At 40.8% G+C, this 23215-nt stretch overlaps 1 protein-coding gene across 1 annotated transcript; it reads left to right on the forward strand.

Moving 5' to 3' along the window:
* The first annotated feature begins 5204 nt into the window (after nt 1-5204).
* LOC139909219 (adhesion G-protein coupled receptor G5-like) lies at nt 5205-19375 on the forward strand. Its single transcript, XM_071896216.2, has 13 exons — nt 5205-5607; nt 5704-5779; nt 5984-6125; nt 6719-6838; nt 8002-8124; nt 8257-8302; nt 8519-8613; nt 11496-11611; nt 12491-12759; nt 16587-16686; nt 17307-17436; nt 17658-17811; nt 18312-19375. The coding sequence occupies exons 1-13, from the start codon at nt 5205-5207 to the stop codon at nt 18404-18406; spliced, it is 1869 nt and encodes a 622-aa protein (XP_071752317.2). The 3' UTR covers nt 18407-19375.
* The last annotated feature ends 3840 nt before the right edge of the window (nt 19376-23215 follow it).

Here is a 23215-nt window from a genome sequence, read left to right on the forward strand (position 1 = left end):
ACTACAATTTGACTCCAAAAAGATGTCGGTGAGTTGCTGTCTTCACTCATATGTGATGTGAGTCCAAACAGTTTTCTCCTGGAAGTTTTGTTGCACCGTTGACAGACCGCCTCACCTTTCTTTAGGTAGTGTGCTCTGTTATCTCTGGCGGGCGTGTCCCACATTACTTGAACCATACCCGAGAGCGCATGCCTCGTTTAATTTCATCAAAGTCGTTGCCTAATGAGTAACCTTGAAGGTGCACTTTGCTATAAGGCCACAACGTCTACTGCAATGTCTGCTGTCAGCAAAGAAGGTCTACCGCAGAAAGCCTTCAGTAAATCACACTACAAACACGTTAAAATCCAGTGCGTTAAAAAAGAGCCTCCTCTCGCAATAATGCCCCATTAAGTGCAATTAAATTTCACTGTAACTGATATCGACGAACCTGAGAAAGTTGCAAAATATAAAACAGAGCTGACGACTAAGAACAAAGTTCACCGCAGTTGAACCGACCCCTTCGGCAGTTGGTTCAGGCAGTATTGTAGCTGTAAGCGCGGGCGGCTGTTTTGAGTCGCGAACCCTCTTGTAAAGATTTTATGTGATGGGTTTCTTTGCTCGTTAAATCCAGTTTTTCCTTTTCCTCCGAGGAAACCTTCCTGGAAGCCGTCCCCCTAGTTCTTTATCTGTCCTCTCGACTGAGTCAGTCCCTCTATCTCTCTCTCCACCGGAGCAGGACAGATAGTGGTCCGGTGGTTGTGGTGTTTCGGTACCTAACGTGGAGCTGGCGGCGTCAAGCTAAACAGCATGACACATGGAACCTCCGGTCAGAACTTCCAAAATAAAAGTCTTATCGACCAACATTTTTATTTTTACCACTACCATAGTAAAAATGCAGAATACATTTCAGGATGAATCTGCATTAAATTAAAATAAAATTGCTCCTTTCCCTCAAAAACCATTCCAGTATTTTGAAATGGACCAGTGACTGACTATCAAGATAATATTATTTGATCAATGTGATAATTTATTAGATGTGAGTCACCAGACACACACAGCTCAGTCAGAGGTAACACTGCTCCTGAATTCTCCCCTGTTGCTGTTTTTTGAGATATGGCTTCCAAATAGATTTCTGCCATTTTTTCTTTTTTTCTTTTTTTTTGTAGGCTATGGATCTTTGCCTACCATTATAATGATGAATAACCACAACATCAAATTTGAACTCACCTAACTAAGGTATAAGGAGTGGCCATAACCTTGTCATACCCAATTGATGCCCGTAAGTGACAAATGTTACACTTTTATTTTGAAGGCGAAATCGCCTATTTTCCGGTATTGTCCTGGCTATCTGTGGCTGACTTGACGCAGCTGACCACTCCAGAGCTCCTATGAACCGGACGGGGGTGGAAGAGGGGGGAGAAGCAGAGACAGAGAGAGGCGGATGCCAGAAATGACCCTCCCCCTGTGTTTTATAGCTCCGCCACAGCGAGGTGACAGACCACATCTCACACACACACAAACACACACACACACACACACACACACACACACAAAGATAATCCCTATAGGAATATTATAGTGATACCATGGGAGATAAAAACACCATAAACTATGATAAGGTGATAATAAACTCATTATTGATTACTTCAGACACCTTATGTCTCTCTCGGAATATTATATTATGATATTATAAGAATGTTAGTGTTTTTTTTGTTACGGCACACACTCTCTCACACACACACACACACACACACACACACACACACACAGTCTTACTTTCACTTTTGGGGTATTTACATAGACTTACATTCATTTCCTGGAGACTTACCCTAACCATAACCATAACCATAACCACTACTTGCCTAAACCTAATACCCTAACCTTAACCTAACCCTAACCTTAACCTAACCCTAACCATAACCACTGATCCAAAAATCAGCTTTTTACCAATTGGGGACACGGCTTTTGTCCCCAATTGCACAAGCCGTCCCCAATCAACTGGTCTTAAGTCTGGTGTGTGTCCCTGAAAGTGACTTAAGTCATACCCAACCAACACTTAAGAACACTTAAGTGCCCATGGCCTCTAATTGTTCCAACGCCATCAGAGTGTCTGTTCATCTCCATACTTTGCCATTTAGGAGCAATCAGAAACATAAGCAACTACACCTTTAACTGCATAGTATATTCTGCCAGTTAGAAAACCGTATTAGCAATGAGGCCGATAATAAAAAAAGGTGGTAGTCAACATGTGGCCAGGTGAGGAGGAAGCACCTGTCATCACCTCAGATGGGCTGATAGCTGATAGTGGGCAGAGGGTGACACTGGATCCCCAGGCAGTTCCTCTCATTTGCTCTTTGTCTGTGTGATAGAGGCAGTAGACAAAGGTCCAAGTAGATCCCCATCAATGGATCTGGTCTATTCAGCCCTACAAAGACAAACACAAGTAAATAAAAAGGTTATGGCTCAAGACTTAGGTTTAGAATTTATTGCAACAAAAATTATACCCTTAAAGGCTACTTTGGTGTGAGAGGAGATAAGCTTGTTTTAAAGATTATTTGAAAAACTAGTTATCCAACCAACTTTTCAGTTGTAACGTCATATAAATGAAAAGAGAGAAAAGAGAGCAAAACTTGAACTTGAATTCCTTTTTGGGATGGAGGCAAAGAGCAGCCATAGATTGGCGAGGAGTGTGTAAAAAGTAAAAATCAACAGTATGGCAGTTTTCAAATAAGAAAACAAAAAAGAAGAGAATACCCACACACTGCTTTTGTATTCCCAAATGTGATTTTGTTTTTATTCTCACATGCTGTGAGCATGTCAACGATTCGGGTGTTCTCTTCTTTGTTGCATTAATTTATATTACCCAGAATCTGCAAAATATATGGATGTGTGTGTGTATGCCTCTTTGGGACAGTTTTTAAATAAGTCTACCAGAGTTAATTTACCACTTTTGATAGTTTTGAACAGCCGCCCCAGAGCCATATCAGCTCGACTCTCCAATCATCACTTGTCAACTCAACATAATTGTTTATGAACACTGGAAAATGTGTTGTGAATACTTGGCCGCTCCACATAACTCGTATAGAGGACGGGGACGTAGCCACTAACCTTTTGCTGACAATGTGAAATGTTACAGTCCCAAAACAGCAACCAAGTTACAAAAAAAAAAAAAAAAAAAAAAAATCTTCACCAGGTTTTCCCCCAATTTGTCATAATGACATGCTGAGCTTCAGAAAGCGTTGACACCTGACGCGCTGTGTGTGAGTCACGCTGCATTCCGCCTCACTGGGCTCTTTTTCTCCAGGTGAGCAGCCTCTGACGGCTCCTCACAGGTACCATCAAACCCCCCGAAGGCTAACATCAGTCAGTTATCACCCGCCCACAGACCAGTCATCTCCACTGTCCCCCTGGCAGCCTCGTCTAACCCGGCCAAAGGGAACGCACCTGCTAACAGAACTCATCCTTAGTGATTTTTAGCAAATTACGAAACAGTAGTGGTATGATTCAGAAAAGTCACGTTCAAAACCACCACCCTAATCATAACAGCAAAGTCGACAATTTAAGTCCTGTGTAGATAGTAATACTAATACTGACAAAATCCTCAATTTCAGGACAATAAAAGTAAATGAACAAATAAAGAAATGAAAGCATCTCTGGTAAACTGTCATAGAGTTAGTTGTTAGGTAGGGTAATGGGCATGTCAGCAGTCTAACTTTAAACTTGGGAGGAAAGTAAAAGGATAAAGTCCTTTAACTCCTCTAAAGGGTTTAATGAGCTGAAGTGAGAGATCTTATTGATTTGGTCCAATTGCGTTCTATTCTATTCTGTTCTTAGTCTAGTCTAGTTTGCTTTATTTTCCCTATGCAGTGCCGGCCACCTGGCAGAGAGGCCACCTGCATGCCAAGGCAGTAAACTTAACTGATGGATAAAGCACAGCGTGTATGGGCGGGGGGGACGACTAAGTGACAAAACACACACACATACACACACGTGCACACGCGAGTGCCATGGAATGCATCTATGGTGTCAGTAGCTACAGCTGGGTCCATAAACACAGATGGGTATGGGTGGGGATAAAACAGGTGGTTTGAAGGCAACTTATTATGATGAAGACAGCAGTCTGAGCTCCACACACACAACACCAACATGGGACTTGGCGGCTTGATTCCCATTCATGAAATAATAGGGAAAAAAATTAAAATGACAAAGGACATCGTGGGTACATGGTATGCACCTTAACTAAGAGATAACCCCAAGTCATTTTTTGCATTTTTTCACTCTTTGGGTTTGATTCCCACTCATGAAATAACAGGAAAAATTCAAAATGACAACACTCAATATGCAGAGGCCTGAGCGCTTGTATTCAACCCTCAACACCTAGCTCCACTTGATTTGTTGATGTGCTACCGCCCTCTGTTGGTGGGACTAGTGACATGCAATCATTAACCAAGTGACATACAGTATCACAGCCAGTGGGCTCATGAGATTTAGCATCAAAGTGGCTTCTCTTCCTAGATCAGGCCTGTGATCTAAGAAAACCTCAAAATATGACTTGGGACTGAATCCCCAAACTGCAGAATGCATTTGGGGTGAATCTGTAAATGAGGCTGAATCTTGTTCAATCTTGTAATGTGAGCCCATATTTACAATACAGTAGACACAAAGGCGAGGGATGAGTATTGTTTAGCTTTCTGGCTGCAAGTCAAATCTGCTTCCTCTTCAGTCTATGAACATCATTTACATAGTTTGTTTGCATTGTCCTGAAATCAACTTCCTGGTCAAACTATTAGAACTCAGCACATCTACTGTGTTCACCTTCCTTACTCCTGCTGTCACATTAGCCTAAGTAGCTGTATACTTTGGCTGACAAAGTAAATTCTGCAGCGACGCAACACCACAAAAGGTAGATGATGTTTTTATTTACATCAGATAAGCATAATCCAATATAACTATATATTTTGATACTGATATCCTATAGAATAACTGTTGCGTAGTTGACCGAGCAAGTGGGACTTCTGTATGGGTCTTCAGTGTGGTTGTGTGAGGGTATATGCATTTCTGTGTGTGTGTGTGTGTGTGTGTGTGTGTGTGTGTGTGTGTGTGTGTGGCTTGACCATTTCGCATGACACTCACAATGTTCCAGGTAGATTTAATAGCTACCTTTTGTAACCGACTGAAGCATCTGTCTGTCTGTCTGTCTGTCTCCTGCACTAACAGTTAACAGGATGAAGTGGTGGCTCCTCTGCTGGCTGACTTTGTTTTGGGTGTCTCATAATCTAACCAAGGAGGACTCTAGCTCCAAGGAGACTAGCTCCAAGGAGAACTCTAGCTCCGAGGAGACTAGCTCCAAGGAGAACTCTAGCTCCGAGGAGAACTCTAGCTCCGAGGAGACTAGCTCCAAGGAGGACTCTAGCTCCAAGGAGACTAGCTCCAAGGAGAACTCTAGCTCCGAGGAGAACTCTAGCTCCGAGGAGAACTCTACCTCCGAGGGGAACTCTACCTCCGAGGGAAACTCTACCCCCGAGGGGAACTCTACCCCCGAGGGGAACTCTACCTCCGAGGGGAACTCTACCCCCGAGGGGAACTCTACCTCCGAGGAGAATCTCTGTAAACCTGGGCAGAGACTAGGTGAGATCCTTTCATACGTGTGTTGTTTTTTGTTTTTTGGAATTATGTCATCTGGGTAGGGTCTCATGATCAATAAATCTTTGTTTTATTGCTCAGGGGTAGCGGATGCCAAAGCTTGTATGGCAGCTGTCGATCGCATTTTGGAACACGGAAGCCACAACGCCACTATTGAGTAAACCTTTTAATGATTACAAGGACGAGCAGTTCTTTTGATGATGTATTTAAAACGTCTATTCTATTCTATTTATGAAGCACGTGTCTGAGTGTGTTTGTGTCTGTGTGTGTGTGTGTGTAGTTCTATGTTCTATCTTTTTTCAGATGTATCCATGAAAGTAAAATTCTGAAAAAATGTTTGTTCTTACCATCTGTCCACAAGCGCCATGAGGCTGCTAGAACAGGTTCTAGAGGAAACAGTTGTGACTGGCACCATGCCCGTGACCATTGGCCGACTGGTGGGCATTCTGCACAGGCACAATGGCGACTTCAGGGGCCTCAGCATCTCTGCCAGTGAGACTGAGGTAAGGTCCTATTCATCTGAATCAGAGACAGAATCAGAATCAATTTGATGTCACAATGAAATTCAAAATGACTTTCACCTCGCTGCCATATTCTCCATATCATAATATACACCTATATAACAAATGGCAATAAAAGTATTAAAAGAATTCTTGTATTTTTATATCAAAGTCCCATTACCCAATAGCATCACGCATTTTTCAACAATCGCCCCAACCCCTCACCCCTCCCATCATATAAAATCTGTGACAATGTGATAATCTCCAAGTGCAATAAATGTGAAGGAATTTGCCTCTAGTAATAGTACAGAGACATATTAAAAACTTCTAGAGTTTCACAGTACATACTTAAACATGGCAGAAAGAAAGCAGGATGTCACATGCAAAGCAAAGGCACAGTTCAAGAATCAAGACATGCTTTAATCAACATTTCAAGTCAACCCTGTCTGTCGGATAGATAGGATAGGAAGTCCTTCCCTGAAGTCGATCTACATGTTCCCTTCAGTGGAACAGAACTGGAAGATACACATATAGCTGTGTTGTTAGTATTATTTACATGCAATGGATTTCTTCCTGTTTTTGTCTCTCTGACATAGGTGACTTCAGACAGAGACATCACCAACAGCACAGTGAGCGTACAGCTGCCCAGAGAGCTGAATCCCAGTACAAACAACACCATTGTGTTCTGCATGCTCACCTGGCCTGAAACAAATGGGGTGAGGTGTGTGTATGTGTGTGTGTGTGTGTGTGTGTGTGTGTGTGTGACTGTCTGTATGTGGCAGTTACCAGAATTTGTGTAAAAGGATTTCAGTCCAAAGCAGTATTTGTTTAGGAAAATATTGCTACTTTAAACTCAACTCAAACTGGTGTGTGTGTGTGTGTGTGTGTGTGTGTGTGTGTGTGTGTGTGTGTGTGAGTGAGTGTGTGTGTGTGTGTGAGTGAGTGAGTGAGTGTGACTGTCTGTATGTGGCAGTTACCAGAATTTGTGTAAAAGGATTTCAGTCCAAAGCAGTATTTGTTTAGGAAAATATTGCTACTTTAAACTCAACTCAAACTGGTGTGTGTGTGTGTGTGTGTGTGTGTGTGTGTGTGTGTGTGTGTGTGGCAGAGACCGCTCTTACACCAGTTACCAGAATGTGTGTAAAATCTAGAAAAGAATCTGAAGGATTTCAGTTCAAAGCAGTATATATTTGTTTTGGAAAATATTGCTACTTTAAACTCAACTCAAATTGGTGTGTGTGTGTGTGTGTGTGTGTGTGTGTGTGTGTGTGCGTGTGTGTGCGTGCGTGTGTGTGTGTGTGTGTGTGTGTGTGTGTATGTCTTACGTCAAGTTATCAGATTTTGTGGAGAAAACTAAACTAGGCTACTAGACTACTACTAATATATCTATCCCAAGACTTTAAGTTCAAGTATTTTGTACATTCAAATTTAAAGAAAAAATCCACCGTAATACACTGTTAAAAAAAACAGCAATTGGTGATGAACCTTGCAGGTTTTGGTGTCAGTCCCTCAGAATCAAAGAGCGAGGGCTTCTTTCTAGACTCAACATTTTGCACAGATGTCCAACAATCATACAGGGAGAAATCCATCATAGAAGAGGCAGAGAGACCAATTTCTCAACCGCCAGTAGCATCAATAGACCCAAAATGCAATGCAGCTTTGATATCGCTGTTGCTGTCTCCACCTACACATACAGTGTAATACACAGCTGAAAGCAACAAGTCCAGATGAGTTCTCTGGGAGTTGTCATGGATTATAGTTAGTTTTCATGGATTGACCACTGAACTGTAAATATGATGCCTGTTCAAAAATGACAAAACATACATATTATGGGCACTGCATCCAAATTAATACTGTCTGGGTTGAATGTGTGTTGCAGGTCATATGGGGGACCCAAAATGTGCATGGGAGCAGACTAGTTGGCCTGAGTGTAGGGGGGAAGACAGTTTCAGGACTACAGGAGCGTGTCAACATCTCCATGAATCTTACCCTGGACATATATGTAACTTCAACTTCATTTACTGAATAGTAACCTAAAAAAGGCTCTCCCTCATATTCAAATTATACATGTTGATTTCTACATTTTACCTACCAATAGTTAGTGAAATAACTCTGTCCTATGTTTGTATCACAGGAGACCAAAAGACCCAGCTGTGTGTTCTTTAATTTTTCATCAAAGAGTAAGTGACTAGACGGTATCATATTTATCATGAATAAAAACAATAACTAATTATGCTTTTTATATTATATAGTAAATTGCATTCACTGTGGTTCCTTTTTACTGGAATTCCTTTCATGACATGCAAAGTGAGTTATGGTACTTCGGTGACAGCCTCATTTGCATTATGGATGACTGCTGTCTACCTATCTGCCTGCCTGTCTGTCTGCCTGTCTAGAGTATCATGATCGTGGCTGCCTGACCCTCTGGGAGCCTGGACAGAGTCGTGTCATCTGTTCCTGCGACCACCTCACCTACTTTGCTGTGCTCTTGGTAGGACTGCCATTTTTTCCCCATACCAACCGGTGCAGAATTGCAGGGAGGCGCTGAAGAGAAGCAGACCAAAGGCTCATTGAGAATGCTTATAGAGAAAGCATCCAAAAACACTATATACTGTATCCATTTTGGAAAATGTTGCTATTTTAAACTCATATTAACTCCATATAAAAGCTACCACTCACAGATTCTTTACATTCGGTATTCCGGTGTTTCTCAACCACTAGGCCGCGGCCCATGTGCGGGCCGTGAGCGCCCTCTAGTGGGCCGCGAAATGTTTTCAAGTTGAAGTTCACTTTTTGCGTGTGTTTCAGTGGACGGACTGACTGTCACCAGGCTGCGCACTGGACTCATCCCTGACCGCGTAGATACGCTCTTATTCTTAAATAAACCAGTAGATTGTCGTGCCATTGTTCCCAATACATAAACTGTGGCAGCGCCACAATATCGGCACGGCCGGCACAACATAAACAGTTAATCAATGTATAGAAATTGATCTAAATCGCTCTGTAATGCGTCTAATGTGCGCATCACATCATGTCTGTCATTTGGCGATGCAGTAGCTCTGTACTCAACCTGACCGTCCGTCTCCCGTTCTGAAAACATTCGTAAAAAAATATAAAATTCCACAATTTCTCCGAACTCGCATGTGTTGTAACGGTAAAGAGTAACTTACGGAAGCGTATTGCATTCACCAAAGAAAAAAAAATCGGAGATGGTTTCTCGTAATTATGACTTCTGTATCTCATAATTATGACTTAGTATCTCATAATTACGAGATAAAGATCTCGTAATTATGACTTAGTATCTCATAATTACGAGATAAAGATCTCGTAATTATGACTTAGTATCTCATAATTACGAGATAAAGATCTCGTAATTACGAGATAACTCATCTCGTAATTACGAGAAAAGAATACTTCCGGTTTGGGCATTTAGCCTTCAAAATAAAAGCGCAAGATTTTAAACTTGTAGAAATACTGTTTTAAACCAATTACCTTGTATTTAATCGTCAAATTCAATAAGTGAGCACCCATTTTATTGTTTGATGTCATGATAATAATGAACAATGCCATAATATCTGCCATTTGTAACTGTAAACGCTGTATATATTACACTTGCAGTATGGCTGACTTTGAGAGCCTGCCATGGCTTTTTTTTTTTAAAGCACTTGGGCCTAAATGTTACTGTGTAGTGAAAGTTCAGTTCTGCAGGAGTGTTTTGACATAGAACTTGTGCTGTTACAATGAAAGGTAAATTGTACAGTGTCCAATTTAGTCAGAAAATGTCAGAATAATATATAGTTAAGAATGGCACGTTATGGCATTGTTCATTATTATTATGACATCAAACATTAATATGGGTGCTCACTTATTGAATTTGACGAGTAAATCCAAGGTAATTAGTTTAAAACAGTATTTCTACAGGTTTAAAATCTTGCGCTTTTATTTTGAAGGCTAAACGCCCAAACCGGAAGTATTCTTTTCTCGTAATTACGAGATAAGTTATCTCATAATTACAACATCTTTATCTCATAATTATGAGATAATTATCTCAGAAAAACAGAGCAGAATTTTTTTTTTTTAATGCTCTGTTTTTCTGAATTAACGAGATAATTATCTCAGAATTCTGAGAAAAGTTTTCATGAAAAAAAAAATTCTGCTCTGTTTTTCTGAGATAATTATCTCGTTAATTCAGAAAAACAGGGCAAATTTTTTTTTCCGTAGTAACTTGATACTTTTCAGTCAGACAATTCTAACGCTGCTCAACACTCAGAAAGTTAACATGAGTGCAGTGCAGAGACTTCATTGCATATTCCGCCAGTTGGGTTCCGTTGGACACAATGTAAAGACAATTTAAATTAATGAACCCTAAAGAAAGTACATTTTCAGCCTGTGGTAAACATTGACGTCCGTTGTCGGGGTCCCGACTTTTGAATTATGCTTGGTTGAGTAACTTGTTGAGTAGGCCTGAAGACAGGTTACTTCCTTGTTTGCTGTGGCAATTATTGAATCATTAGTTCTTTTGACTGAGAATGCCCTGCTTTTATGGTTTTATGTTGGCTTCTGGCACACCCATACAATTTTAAAGAACCTGTTTGTTTTTATTGTATTTATTTAATTCGAGGGCTCCCGCCTGTATAACAGGGAGTGGTGTTGTTGTAGTTCATTAATACACTTAGAATAGATTATTAGATTAGATTATTAGAATAGAATAGATTAGCCAAAATAATTTGGGATCTTTTTTTTTTGAAAGTATGAATAGGTGGGCCTTGAAGTAGAAAAGGTTGAGAACCCCTGATCTAGTCAAAGCAAAGGTGGAAATAAAGCAAACAAAATAAAGCAAATGTGTAGTTTCTCCAAAAGATGTGAATGGGACCAGCAGTAGTGTTGGTTTTATTTTTATTTTTTATGTTTTATTACATTACTTGTACTTACAGTTCACAGTATGTTTGACCCACACGCATCTCTATTCTTCGATGAATCGAGAACAGAGTTAATACAATATGCCAAACAGGTTTGTTTTCATCACATATGCTATAATAACCACAGTTGGACATCATGTATCTAAAAAAAAATTTTCTTGGTGTCCTTTCATTCATAATCAACCAAATTTCATTAGATATCTTCAATTGGAAAGAGGCTATTTTTGGTAGCATTAACCTTAAAACGTCTTAAATTGTATTTCTGAAACACAGATACACCACAGTGTGTAGAGTAAAAAAAAAAAATCTCTCTCCATATGTGGCTATAATAAACTTTAAATTCAGGATCTCTCCTGTCCACTCTTTTTCCATCAGTCTTTAAATGTGGTAGTAGTAGTAGTATTTTATCAGCCATACAGGTACAACAGAAAAATCCTATTTGTTTTCTCCTCAGGTGTCTCCTTCCGTCAGCCCTGCAGACCAGCAGATTCTGTCTTACATCACTCTGATTGGCTGCAGTCTGTCTCTCTTTGCCCTGGTTGTCGCCGTTCTGCTCTTCCTCACAAAAAGGTCAGCGGAGGCTCCTTCCTCCCATCATTTATTCACCCGCTCACCCTTTCACACGTTCTCACTTTGTCTTTCTTCCTTGGTGGATGCTGCCTTCCTCTTTCCATCATTCCTTCCTTCCCTCCTCCCTGCCTTTCTTTCTTCCTTGCTTCCTGATCCCTTATTTTCTGCATCAACAGGATCATAACAGGACCTTTCCCTCCTTCCTTCCATCTTTCCTTCTGTCTGTCCTTTCTTCTATCCTTCCATTATTCCTTTCTTCCTTTGTTTCTTTCCCTTTTTCCTTTCCTGCTCTTCTCAACTTTTACCTTTCTTTCTTCCTTCCTTCTCCACTTCCTTCCTTCCTTTGCCACAATTCTCTATTTTCCTTCTTTACTTCTTTCCACCCTTCCTTCCATCCTTTCTTCCTCCCTTCCTTCCTTGGTTTGTATTCAGTTATTTTCAGTACCAACATGATCCTTACCTTCCCCCCTCCATCCTTCTTTCTGTGCCTCCTTTTTCTTGTTTTGGAACCCCCCTATTTTTTAAAGCACATTGGTTCTGTGCTATTAAAGCAATAAAATAATTAAATTAAGTAAATTGACTTTACTTGCCGCCTTTCTCAACATTATCCTTTCTTTCTTTGTTACCCTCCTTTCTTTCTTTCTTTCTTTTTTCTTTCCTTCCTTCCTTTCTTCCTCCCTCACTTGCTCCCTTCTTTCAATCAATCCCTCCTTCCTTCTTTCCTTGCCTTCTTCCTTCTATATGGCCGTATTTTCAGTACCAACAGGATTCATCTGTCTTCCCTTCCTTCATTTGTTCATTCCTTCCTTCCTTCAATATGGCTTTATTATCAGTGCAAACATTTAGTACTTAGCACAGATCCATCTCTCTCTCTGACAGAGGGGCCAGATCAGACATCTCCATGAAGATTCACATCAACCTCGCCGTTGCTCTGATCCTCCTCAACGTCCACTTCCTCCCCAGCCAGCAGGTGGCAGCACTGTCCTCCTCTGGGTTTTGCATCTACATGGCCCTGCTTCTTCACTACTCCCTGCTGGCCACCTTCAGCTGGACGGCTCTAGAGGGCTTCCACCTCTACCTCCTGCTAGTCAGAGTCTTCAACATCTACGTCAGGCGATACCTGCTCAAACTCAGCTTACTGGGCTGGGGTGAGTGGAGCCAATAGGGCCAGTAGGAGCCTGCTGCACGCCTGAGGGACTTTTGTTCCCTCAGTAAGGTCTGTCAGGCAGCTGACTTCTACAAGGCTGCCAATCTCCAGCACGACAATTTCTGCAATGAGCTTCAAGTGACCTTATTATAGCTGTCATATACGTGTAGTTCATTATTTAGTAGCTAATTAAAGATAATGGCATAATTAAATGAGATAATGAAACACTGTAGATAAGAAAATCATTCAGTTGATAGAAATTAATTCTTAGCAGGAGAAATGCTCACTAACAGATCTAAACAAATTTGTGCGCACGATCTGAGAGAAATAAGCTTTTCATGGAAAAAATTACAGGATCTTTTATTTTAGCAACAAAAAAATTAGACATGGGACTTAAACCTTTTATTCATTTAACATTCTTTTTTTCTTTCTTTTTGACACAGCAGCAAAAAAGATATTTTGCTGAGTCCCAATACCTTTCCCACTCTTTTATAATGGTTGTTCAAAAAGGATAAGCTAACATATTATATTTATTTAAGAAAACCTTACATCTGGATGTGTAGGCCCACCGGAGTTCCAAACTCATATGACCGCCTCTGGCGAAATCCCACGGGAAGCCGGTGGTGCGAAGATGGCGGCCCTAAACACCAAAACCAAACTACAGATTGGTTTCTGGAATGTCTGAACCATGTTTGCAGCTGGGAAGCTAGCACAGATCACCAATGAAATGAGACGCTACAATCTTAACATCCTTGGGATAAGCGAAATTAGATGGACCGATTCAGGATCAACCAAAACAAACACAGGAGAAACAGTCCTATACTCTGGGCGGGATGATGGTCAACATCATGAGGGGGTTGCCATTATTTTCTAGAAGGGTGTAGAGAAGACACTAATAGAATGGAAAACCATTAACAGCAAGTTGATAAAAGATTCAACGGACAACATACCCACCTAACAGTTATCCAATGCTATGCGCCCACCAATGATGCCAAAGAAGAAGACAAAGATCTATTGTATAACATCCTCCAATCCGAAGTCGAAAATACACCTGCCCACGATCTACTCTTAGTCTGCGGAGACCTAAATGCAAAGGTTGGAAATGACAACAACAACTATGAGAGAGCCATGGGCAAACACGGATGTGGAGAAATGAACAGCAATGGTGAGAAGCTAGCAACATTCTGTCTAATCAACAACCTGGTTATTGGTGGCAGTCTATTCCCCCACAAGAACATCCACAAGCTGACATGGCTCTCCCCAGATGGTAGAGACAAGAACCAGATTGACCATTTGATGATCAACGGCAAGTGGAGACGCTCGCTGAGAGATGTCAAAGTGCACAGGGGAGCTGATGTCGCCAGTGACCATCACCTTGTAACAGCGGACATCAAACTGAAGCTGAAAAGAACAGGCCTGCCACCCAAAGGAACACCAAGATTTGATGTCAGCATGTTGAAAGATCCATCCATAAAGGAAAAATTCACATTGCAAGTTCGAAATAGATATGAAGCCCTCTCAAATAACGCTAAGGAAGATGAGGAGGTAAATGGGAAGGACATTGACAAACACTGGGCAAATGTGGCTGAAGCCTACAATGAAAGTACTAAAAAAGTAATCGGACACAGGAGAAAACTGCGGAAAGAATGGATCAAAGTGGAAACATGGAAGGTCACTGAGGAAAGGAGAGAGCTTAAAAAGAAAGTAAATGACACCAAATCACTAAGGCTGAAACAGAAACAAGAAGCTCAGTATAGAAAGACCAACACACAGGTGAAAAGGCTAGTAAGGAAAGATAAGAGAGCCTACCTGGAGGAGCTGGCCAACGCAGCCGAAAAAGCAGCTACAAGCAACCAACAAGGAACAGTCTACAAAATCACAAATCTGTTATGCGGTAGAAAGTTTAGAACCAGTAACCTCATCAAGGACAAACATGGACAGCTACTTGCCACACAAAAAGAACAGGAAGAAAGGTGGATAGAACACTTCAGAGAGGTTCTCAACAGAGACCCCCCTCTACAACCAATAGAGATACAGGAAGCCGCAGAAGACCTGGACATCAACATCAACCCACCAACAAAAAGGGAAATCTTTGAAGCTATCAAATCATTAAAAAATGGGAAGTCCCCAGGTGCTGACAATTTAAATGCAGAACTCTTCAAAGCTGATCCAGAATTGGCTGCCAACATCCTCCTTCCACTGTTTACTGACATCTGGGTGGAAGGGAAGATACCATCAGACTGGACAAAAGGAGTGATCGTTAAAGTACCAAAGAAAGGCACACTATCAGACTGCAACAACTGGAGGGGCATAACACTTCTGTCAGTTCCCAGCAAGATATTCTGCAAGATCATCATACACCGAATGACATCAGCCATAGATGAAATACTCAGAGACGAGCAAGCAGGATTCAGGAAAGGCAGAGGGTGCACAGACCAGATCTTCGCTCTCAGAAACATCATTGAGCAGTGTAGTGAATGGCAACGACAACTATACATAAACTTCATCGACTTCCAGAAGGCTTTTGACAGCATCCACCGTGACAGCCTCTGGAAGATCCTCAGATGTTATGGTATCCCCTCTCATATTGTGAACATCATCCAACAGTTTTACAACAGCTTTTCCTGCACTGTAGGGGCAAACAAAACCAGCTTTGCAGTAGAATCTGGAGTCCGCCAGGGATGTGTAATGTCAACACTATTATTCAACCTCAACGTAGACTGGGTCATGTGGAGAACAACAGAAGATCAGGCGAGAGGAATTCGATGGACTCTCTATTCCACCCTTGAAGACCTTGACTTTGCCGATGATCTAGCCCTTCTCTCACGTACACATCACCATTTACAGGAAAAAACAGCGAGACTCCAGTCCTATGGGCAACAAGTTGGACTGGTGATCAACTGTAATAAAACCAAAGTCATGCCCATCAACATCAATACACCAAAAGCAATAAGAATAAATGAACAGATCATAGAAAACACCCATAACTTCACATACCTAGGAAGCACCATTTGCCACGATGGGGGTACCAGCCAAGACATTCACAACAGGATAAATAAAGCACGTGCAACATTCACCAGACTAAAACAAATCTGGAAATCTAACCAATACAGCTCCAAAACCAAACGTCGACTATACCAAAGCTGTGTATTGTCAACACTACTCTACGGAGCAGAATGCTGGAAAACAACAGAACAGGACACCCATAAATTATCTACCCTCCATACATCATGCCTACGAAAAATCATGCATATCTTCTGGCCAAACACCATCTCCAACAACAACCTTCTTAGAATCACTCAGCAAGACAAAATACATACAACATTACAGAGACGCCGGTGGACCTGGATTGGACATGTGCTCAGAATGGAAACAACAGCAATTCCCAAAGTTGCATTACATTGGACACCAGAGGGTAAACGAAAGAGAGGGAGGCCCAAAATAACATGGCGCAGGACCATTGAGAGAGAGCTACAACACCACCAACAAAGCTGGGGAACCATGGAGAAGAAGGCCAGAGACAGACAGAAGTGGAGGGACTGTGTTGCTGCCCTATGCGCCAGCCGGCGAAATGGGAATGAGTGAGTGAGTAAGCACAAATGTATCAGTGGGCCCCCTTGGGGAGAGTGAGCGCAGCGGCGTGGAACATTTCCGAGTTGTATTTGTAGGTCAAAGAGGAGCTTTCTCTCTTGTGAGTTTCAATGTACTAGGTGACGAAGCCTTCAAAAGAGTAAATGATGGAACAATTGAAGGAACGCTGTGCTGAATTTTTACAACTTTGGCATGTTCAAGTGATAACATCAATCCCTTTGCATCCTTGTGTTTCAGGCATCCCTGCAGTCATCGTGATCCTGGTGGTCATCATAGACAGAGACACATATGGCCGGGTCCCTCTGGACTCTGGCACCAACAGCACTGGTATAGAGATGTAAGAAAGCTGCAGGCACAAATCTGCAAAGACTTAAAGACGAGATGAAATGAAAAATGCCTTTTTAACCCTTTTAGATCACATCCCCGGTCATACTGTGCACCTATTTAACAATATATGCCAAAAAAAATACCAAAAATCAATTTCATTGTATTCTTATATCAAAATTCAATCATGTTTTCTTCCTGTAAAACAAAATATGCCGTGTGCTTACGTAAGCATGCCCGTAACTAATTTCAACCAATAATATCATGACATCCACCCATCAATCAATCTTCAACTTTTAGCGCACAGAGCTAAGAGGCTAAGATTCATTAGTTAGCTAGCTAGCAACAGCATGGTACTTCGGTGTGTCTTCGGGTGTTATGACACACCCACTTTTCAACGTTCAAATCAAATTCCTCCCAACGTTATGTCCCGCCTGTCATTCCTGTTTCACTCGGAAATACGTCACGATACGGAAGTTAGTTTCATCTCGACTTTAAAGCCGAGACTGACCCTGAATCTGTATTTAGTGTTTTTTCACGTGCGTAAAAATTCCGGTAATGTTTGGGACAACATGCATTTGATTAGTCAGTATTTTGAGACGTAATAATTATCCATACTCGCTCTCTTTCCAGATGCTATGTATCCAGTAACGTGGTGAAGATGGTGACTACAGTGGGAGTGTTCAGCTTGGTGTTTGTCTTTAACCTGACCATGCTAGTGCTGGTGGTCAGACGTGTTGTGGCTCTCCACCATACCCAGGAGGTACAGGCTAATCTCTACCAATCTGCTGCAGTTCCTTTATGGTTGATTTTAAATAAAAATTATTTCGGATGTGGCCGTTAAACACGTGAACGCTTTCAAGTTGAGGCAGTGAGATGTCATCGTATTCTTATTTCTATTCTTATTCTTATTCATGGATCGATACTTGCCGATTTTTTCTGACCTGCTGTTTGTGTTGCATTGCATTGTGTTGTGCAAGTCAGTTTGGGCAGGGGAGTGGCAGAGCGAAGCAAGATGCCTGTTCACTGCTGGGTGTCACCTGTCTGCTGGGCATCACCTGGGGCCTGGTCTTCTTCTCATTCGGCTACCTGACCACTCCTGGACTCTACCTCTTCTGCATCCTGAACTCACTGCAAGGTCAGAACAACCAGCTCGCTCATCATAAACATTCATATATGATTAAAGCTGCTCAGAAATCCATTTGGATGTCATATCTAAAAAAGAAAATAAATCAAAAACGGGCAGAAAGTGAGTTTTGAAAGCCAGAAATCTCAGCACCTGGCCAAGTAATGTGGATATAATTAGGTTTGGAAGATTTGTAGGTCAAATGATATTAGATGCAGGGGCTTTGCCATAATGTTGGTCAGTTGTCAAGAAGATTTATCACAGAAAGATAATTTCCATTTCCTGGAAAAAAGCACACCTATTAGCAACAGTGATATTGACCAGCCAATTTGCATATTGACATTTAGTAGCCTGACGTACTTGCAGTGCTGTTTCTATTCCTTTCATTTCAGTGACATTTGCATGAGTCTCTCACTCTCTCCTCCTTGCTCTTTTTCATTCATTTCCTCTCTTCTCTCTCTCTGTTTCTCTGTCTCTATCTCTCTCTATCTCTCTTCCTGTGACTCATGCAGGTTTCTTCATCTTCCTGTGGTTCTGTATGGCTATGTTGAAGACTAGCCCCGCATCTATGAAGACAGGCAGTGAAACACAGAGCACCAGGACCTGAATTTACCCAACCAGCAACACATCGAGCTACGTGCATGTGCGTGTGTGTGTGTGTGTGTGTGTGTGGTGGATGACAAATGAAGTACAGGATTTCACACTTAAAAGTGGAGAATTGTAAATATAGACACACTGTTTCCCGTTGGTGTTTCTGTCATTGTGATGAATTGAAAAGACGACATTGCTTTAAGAGTGTGGAAAGTGTATAATAATGTAGCAGAAAACCAAATATGAAAATTTCCCTTTTTTTGTACAGTATTTTATCACTAAGAGACCGGAAAGTGTGACGGGCCTTGTGAATCCAATGAATTTGTCTCTAGTGAAAATTAATAGGATTTTTGGTACCTGTCCTTCAAACAAGTGAAATCATGTCAATAGAATGTTTTATCGACTTGATCCATTTTTGAAAAGTATTTTGCTACCACTCATATTTCGTGATACCGCCATGTCACAAAGCCATTAGAGTGCGTTCTGCACTTTGGGTGTGCAGCTGTCCACAAAAAACAACAACAAAAACAATAAAAATGAGATGTCAGGTCAGCAAAAAAGGGAAAAAGGGACATTTGATGTCTGGGACAAATGCTGTAATGCTAAGCTATATTATGGTTAGAAAATTTTGCTTTTTTAATTGTGTCTTCAAAACTGACGAAAATCTACCTCATCCATATTACAGAAAACCAGCCATTTCACACATGTATCCATTTTCACATTATTCTGATGCCGTCCTAAATGAAGTTGTGAAGACATGTTGTATATCAGTGGTGTAATGTTGCTGTTTGACTCTGTTTTTAATGTTGGTGAAAGTTGCACTGTTGAGTGGGGAAGATTTGTTATGAAATCAACAAGTTAGTGAGATGAAAAATCAACAGTTCACATGTACTGTTTGAAATGTGACATCCGTTTATGATTGGTAACATCTCAGGAAGGAATGTTATAAAATTTTGTATATTTTTTAAATACTGAGTGATGAAACTTCTTTCCCCCCCCCCCCCAAGTAACATGTGTAACAGTGTGTGTGCTGAATAAAATTCCTTTTGAACAGATCATTTGCATAACATGTCTTTAACTTTTAGGAAAAGCCAACTTACCATTATACAAGAAATTATTTTCCTGTAAACAGACCCAGTATAAGTGAACCAAATGCGTCTAAAAGAGCTGTAAAGCAAGATTAGATTGTATCATCCGCTTTCAACACATGGAAAACAAACTTACCTGCAGTCATGCGTCATGTGCTGAGAAAAAGATTTGCATAAAACAAACATCCCCTTTCGGCGAACAGAACACTGTTCTCCCTATTCTGCTGTTGTAATCTAACCCATGAGATAACAAAATTAACACAGCGAACCACACAAACGTTTGGCTGGACATACCGTGTTCACTTCGTAGGTAAGTAGTTGTATCTCTATTTATATTCTAGTATTTAGTGTTAGTATTTGTCTGTTATGTATGTGCATTATGTGTCCAAGTCTGGGGGGAGTGTGATGTATTGTTGAAACTAAATATAGTACCTGTAGATATGCTTCATCTTCTTTTTTATTGTTTTTGAAGACCTTGTTGTAATTAATTTCCTCTATTTCTGTAATCATAGGGCAATTAGTGAAAAATAGTACATCTGCTGGAAATTCTGAGGTGTTATGTAGAAAGGAGTGCTGAAAGAGACTGAACGCTGGTTTTCTTTTCTTAAAAACAAAAAAAAAATCCATATTAACAAGTCATTCATTCGAGTATTGTGTCTTAAAATCGTATTTTTCTTTAAACGAGAGAAGAAAAAAGTAAAGTGTCATTTTATTGATGTTAGTGGGTCGATCTGTCTCATTCTGCCTTGTTTCAAACTGCACTGGCAAGGAGTGAAATTACCTCACCCAACTGTTATAAGCTAAAGATTTTAAGACTATGTGAATACAGTATAAGGACTAAATGACTTGTTAAAAGGGACATTTTTTGCAGTGAATATTTTTTCAAGGTGTTACCAAATTCAACAACCTGATAGAAAATATCCAGTCAAGTCCAGGTGAATACTATAGGCATATCTTTCTTACCAACAGAAGCAGTTGTGTATGATTTTGCTATATTCTGTTACTCTCTAATTTGTCTATAATGTCATCTGAACTTTTGCATGTGAACTCGCAGTTGAAGCAGACTGGATGTATTAGTCTAAAATGCCCCTTCTTTCTACTTTGCATTTGTTCTGTCAGTGCCACATTCAGAGGAAGTACAATGCTTCCCTTACTGCTGCTATTACTGCCGCCAGAACTGCTGGCCAGTCAAGGTACGTATTTAACTGGTTAGTAGGGATGGAGACAACTCTGTTTTATTTTAATTTGGTAAATAACATAATTTGGATTCATATATTCAGACATACATCAGAGAAGGAGCGGGCATGCGTATTGTTTCCTGGGATCTCTATTAGTTGCCACTGAGGTGACGACAATGCAAATTACGGATTTGTAAACTGTGCGAACGGATTCACAAACCGCAGTTTACTAATCCGTTCGCACCTATTTACACATCAAGTTTTTTTTCTACCATACTAGTTTTTTTTTCTACCATATGACCCCAGAGAGGCTCCGTAGATTTCAGTGGCTGGAGAAACCAAGGATTTTTTTTTGATTTTTTTTTTATTCATTATTTAACATCCAAGTCTTATTATTAACTGTAAAATCTTTGGACCACTCTTTGGTCAGATACCTTGAGAAAAACATTTGGATATTTATACAAAAACCCTGCTTATGGCAGCTTTAATCAGGAGGCAAAGGTCCACAAAAAAAAAAAGAAAAAGTTATTCACAGACAGTGGGTGACGGCTAATCATGAACAGTGACACAAGATATGTTGTTTTTCTTTCCCCATTTCAATCCATGTGTTCAGTTTGTTTTAACATTTCAAATGGGACCATCAATATGAACCTGAGGGACGAGAATCTTGAAGTCATAGACAGTAAACATATGGGCTTGAGGTGCATGAAGGAACAGCAGCAGTGCTACATCGAATGCAAGTCCAATGATGATGAATCCAATCCAATGTTTAATTTCACTGGTTGTCGAGGTGTGACGTTCTCGAGTTCAAATGGTGTGCTTCACTTCAACATAGACGACCGTAAGTACTCCATTTCTGGAGCATACTGGCGACCGCTATAAGGTGCATGCAGCTCTGCTCAAACTGCTCCGCTCACTTGGCTTGACTCTCGCTTATTTAATATCTTAGCTAATCTCCTTTGTTGCATGTTACACTGCATTCCCCCATCTAGTAGGGGAACTAGTTCAGTGGATACAGACAAGTCTTCTAACCTTTTAGCAACAGGTTTTATTGAGACGAGAAAGGGTTTGGTGTAGAAATATATTGCATGTCATCAGTTTACAGTCTTTCAAATCTAACCAGACAAAGCTTTTTTTCACCATAAAATAGAAAACAGACAGCATAGCTAAGTCTATGAACCAGTAATCCCTTAAAATAACCTTACATTTTCATGAATTTACATTAATTCACCCCTTAATTCATGCAATAGTACGTACATCAATACATCCCCTTAAAATTAATTAGGGAGTTATTAATGGAGAGATCCCATCGAAACCTCCTTAAACACCCCCTTAATCTTGACTCCTTTTATTTTTTTATTTTAAGCTGCTACACCAGGTCCATTCTTGTTCTGCCTGCGGCCCGCTGGTTGTGTTGCACCTATCTATATTTTACCTGTGTAAGTGAACACAATTATCATATAGGGTAGGCCTACTTATGTCACCTTTTTTGTGTGTAGGTATGTGTATTGTAGTCCAATAGAAGGCTTTTCAGCAGCTATCCATAGATAACCTCATTTCCAACATTTATTTAAACCTGCAATAAGCGATATCAGACCTTATAACCAATCCTGAAACTAATGTGTGCTGTGTGGAGATTTCATTGAGACATAATGATATAAACCAATATCCACACAGCAGCAGCTCTGTTGCTGTTTTCTCCTCTTTTCTAAAGCTTGTTGTCAAATTCCGCTCCTGAACGAAGCTCCTCCGGCTCCATTCAGTAGCTTTTCATTTTTTAAAACTAGCTTGTCTCCTCCTTCGCTGTTTAAAAGCGGCGCTCTCCCCCTCCCATTCCTGAAAAACATTCCGTAATGGCAGAATCAATGAAGCGAGCGAGTAAACTTGTTAAACTAGTAAACTTAGTAAACTTGTTAAACTAGTAAACTTGTTAAACTAGTAAACTTAGTAAACTTGTTAAACTAGTAAACTTGCTACCTGCCTCTTCACTTGTCATTGTGGGACATGTAACCTTCAGCAGGAGAAAGATCTGTCAAAGTGAGACTGGTAACCGGTGATACTTCTCCGTAGGTATGGTTAGCTTAGCAATTAGCCTTTATGCACATATGCACAGTCCTTGGCTAGGTTTGTCTTTTGGGGCCTCAGTAGTCCAGCAGCTTTGCTGTGCTTTATTTACAAATGTGTTGCAGTTTCTGTCACCCTCTAGTGGTCAGAAAATCACTTATTGCAGCTTTAAGTGATATTGGTTTGTGCTCCTGTCCATCCCCAACCATCCTTTTCGCTCAGCCCTCTTTGTGTCTCTGCTTCTCCAGTTCTACAAGTCATCAAATAAGTCTCTCTCTCTCCCACTGTTCCTTCTCTCTCTTTCTATCCCAGTTGGCCACTGCACTGTATACTCGTGCAATGTGAATGAAATCTTGCCACTGATCAAGGCACTGAATCACCCACACACTTACCAGAAGGGAATGATGAAACTCCTCCACATCAGGGAGTCATGCAGACAGCTCTTCAGCAAGAACCACGAACTAATGAAGGTTTTTATAATGTAAGTGTCAGACT

The sequence above is a fragment of the Centroberyx gerrardi genome, chromosome 1 (genome assembly GCF_048128805.1).
Source record: "Centroberyx gerrardi isolate f3 chromosome 1, fCenGer3.hap1.cur.20231027, whole genome shotgun sequence".
NCBI classification, from domain to species: Eukaryota; Metazoa; Chordata; class Actinopteri; order Beryciformes; family Berycidae; genus Centroberyx; species Centroberyx gerrardi.

Excerpts from the sequence above, each read along its gene's own strand:
- LOC139909219 (XM_071896216.2), top strand. The coding sequence starts at position 5,205 with ATGAAGTGGTGGCTCCTCTGCTGGCTGACTTTGTTTTGGGTGTCTCAT. Across the intron at positions 12,760-16,586 it reads ACTCAGCTTACTGGGCTGGG|GCATCCCTGCAGTCATCGTG; the intron begins GTGAGTGGAGCC and ends CTTGTGTTTCAG. Across the intron at positions 17,812-18,311 it reads CATCCTGAACTCACTGCAAG|GTTTCTTCATCTTCCTGTGG; the intron begins GTCAGAACAACC and ends TGACTCATGCAG.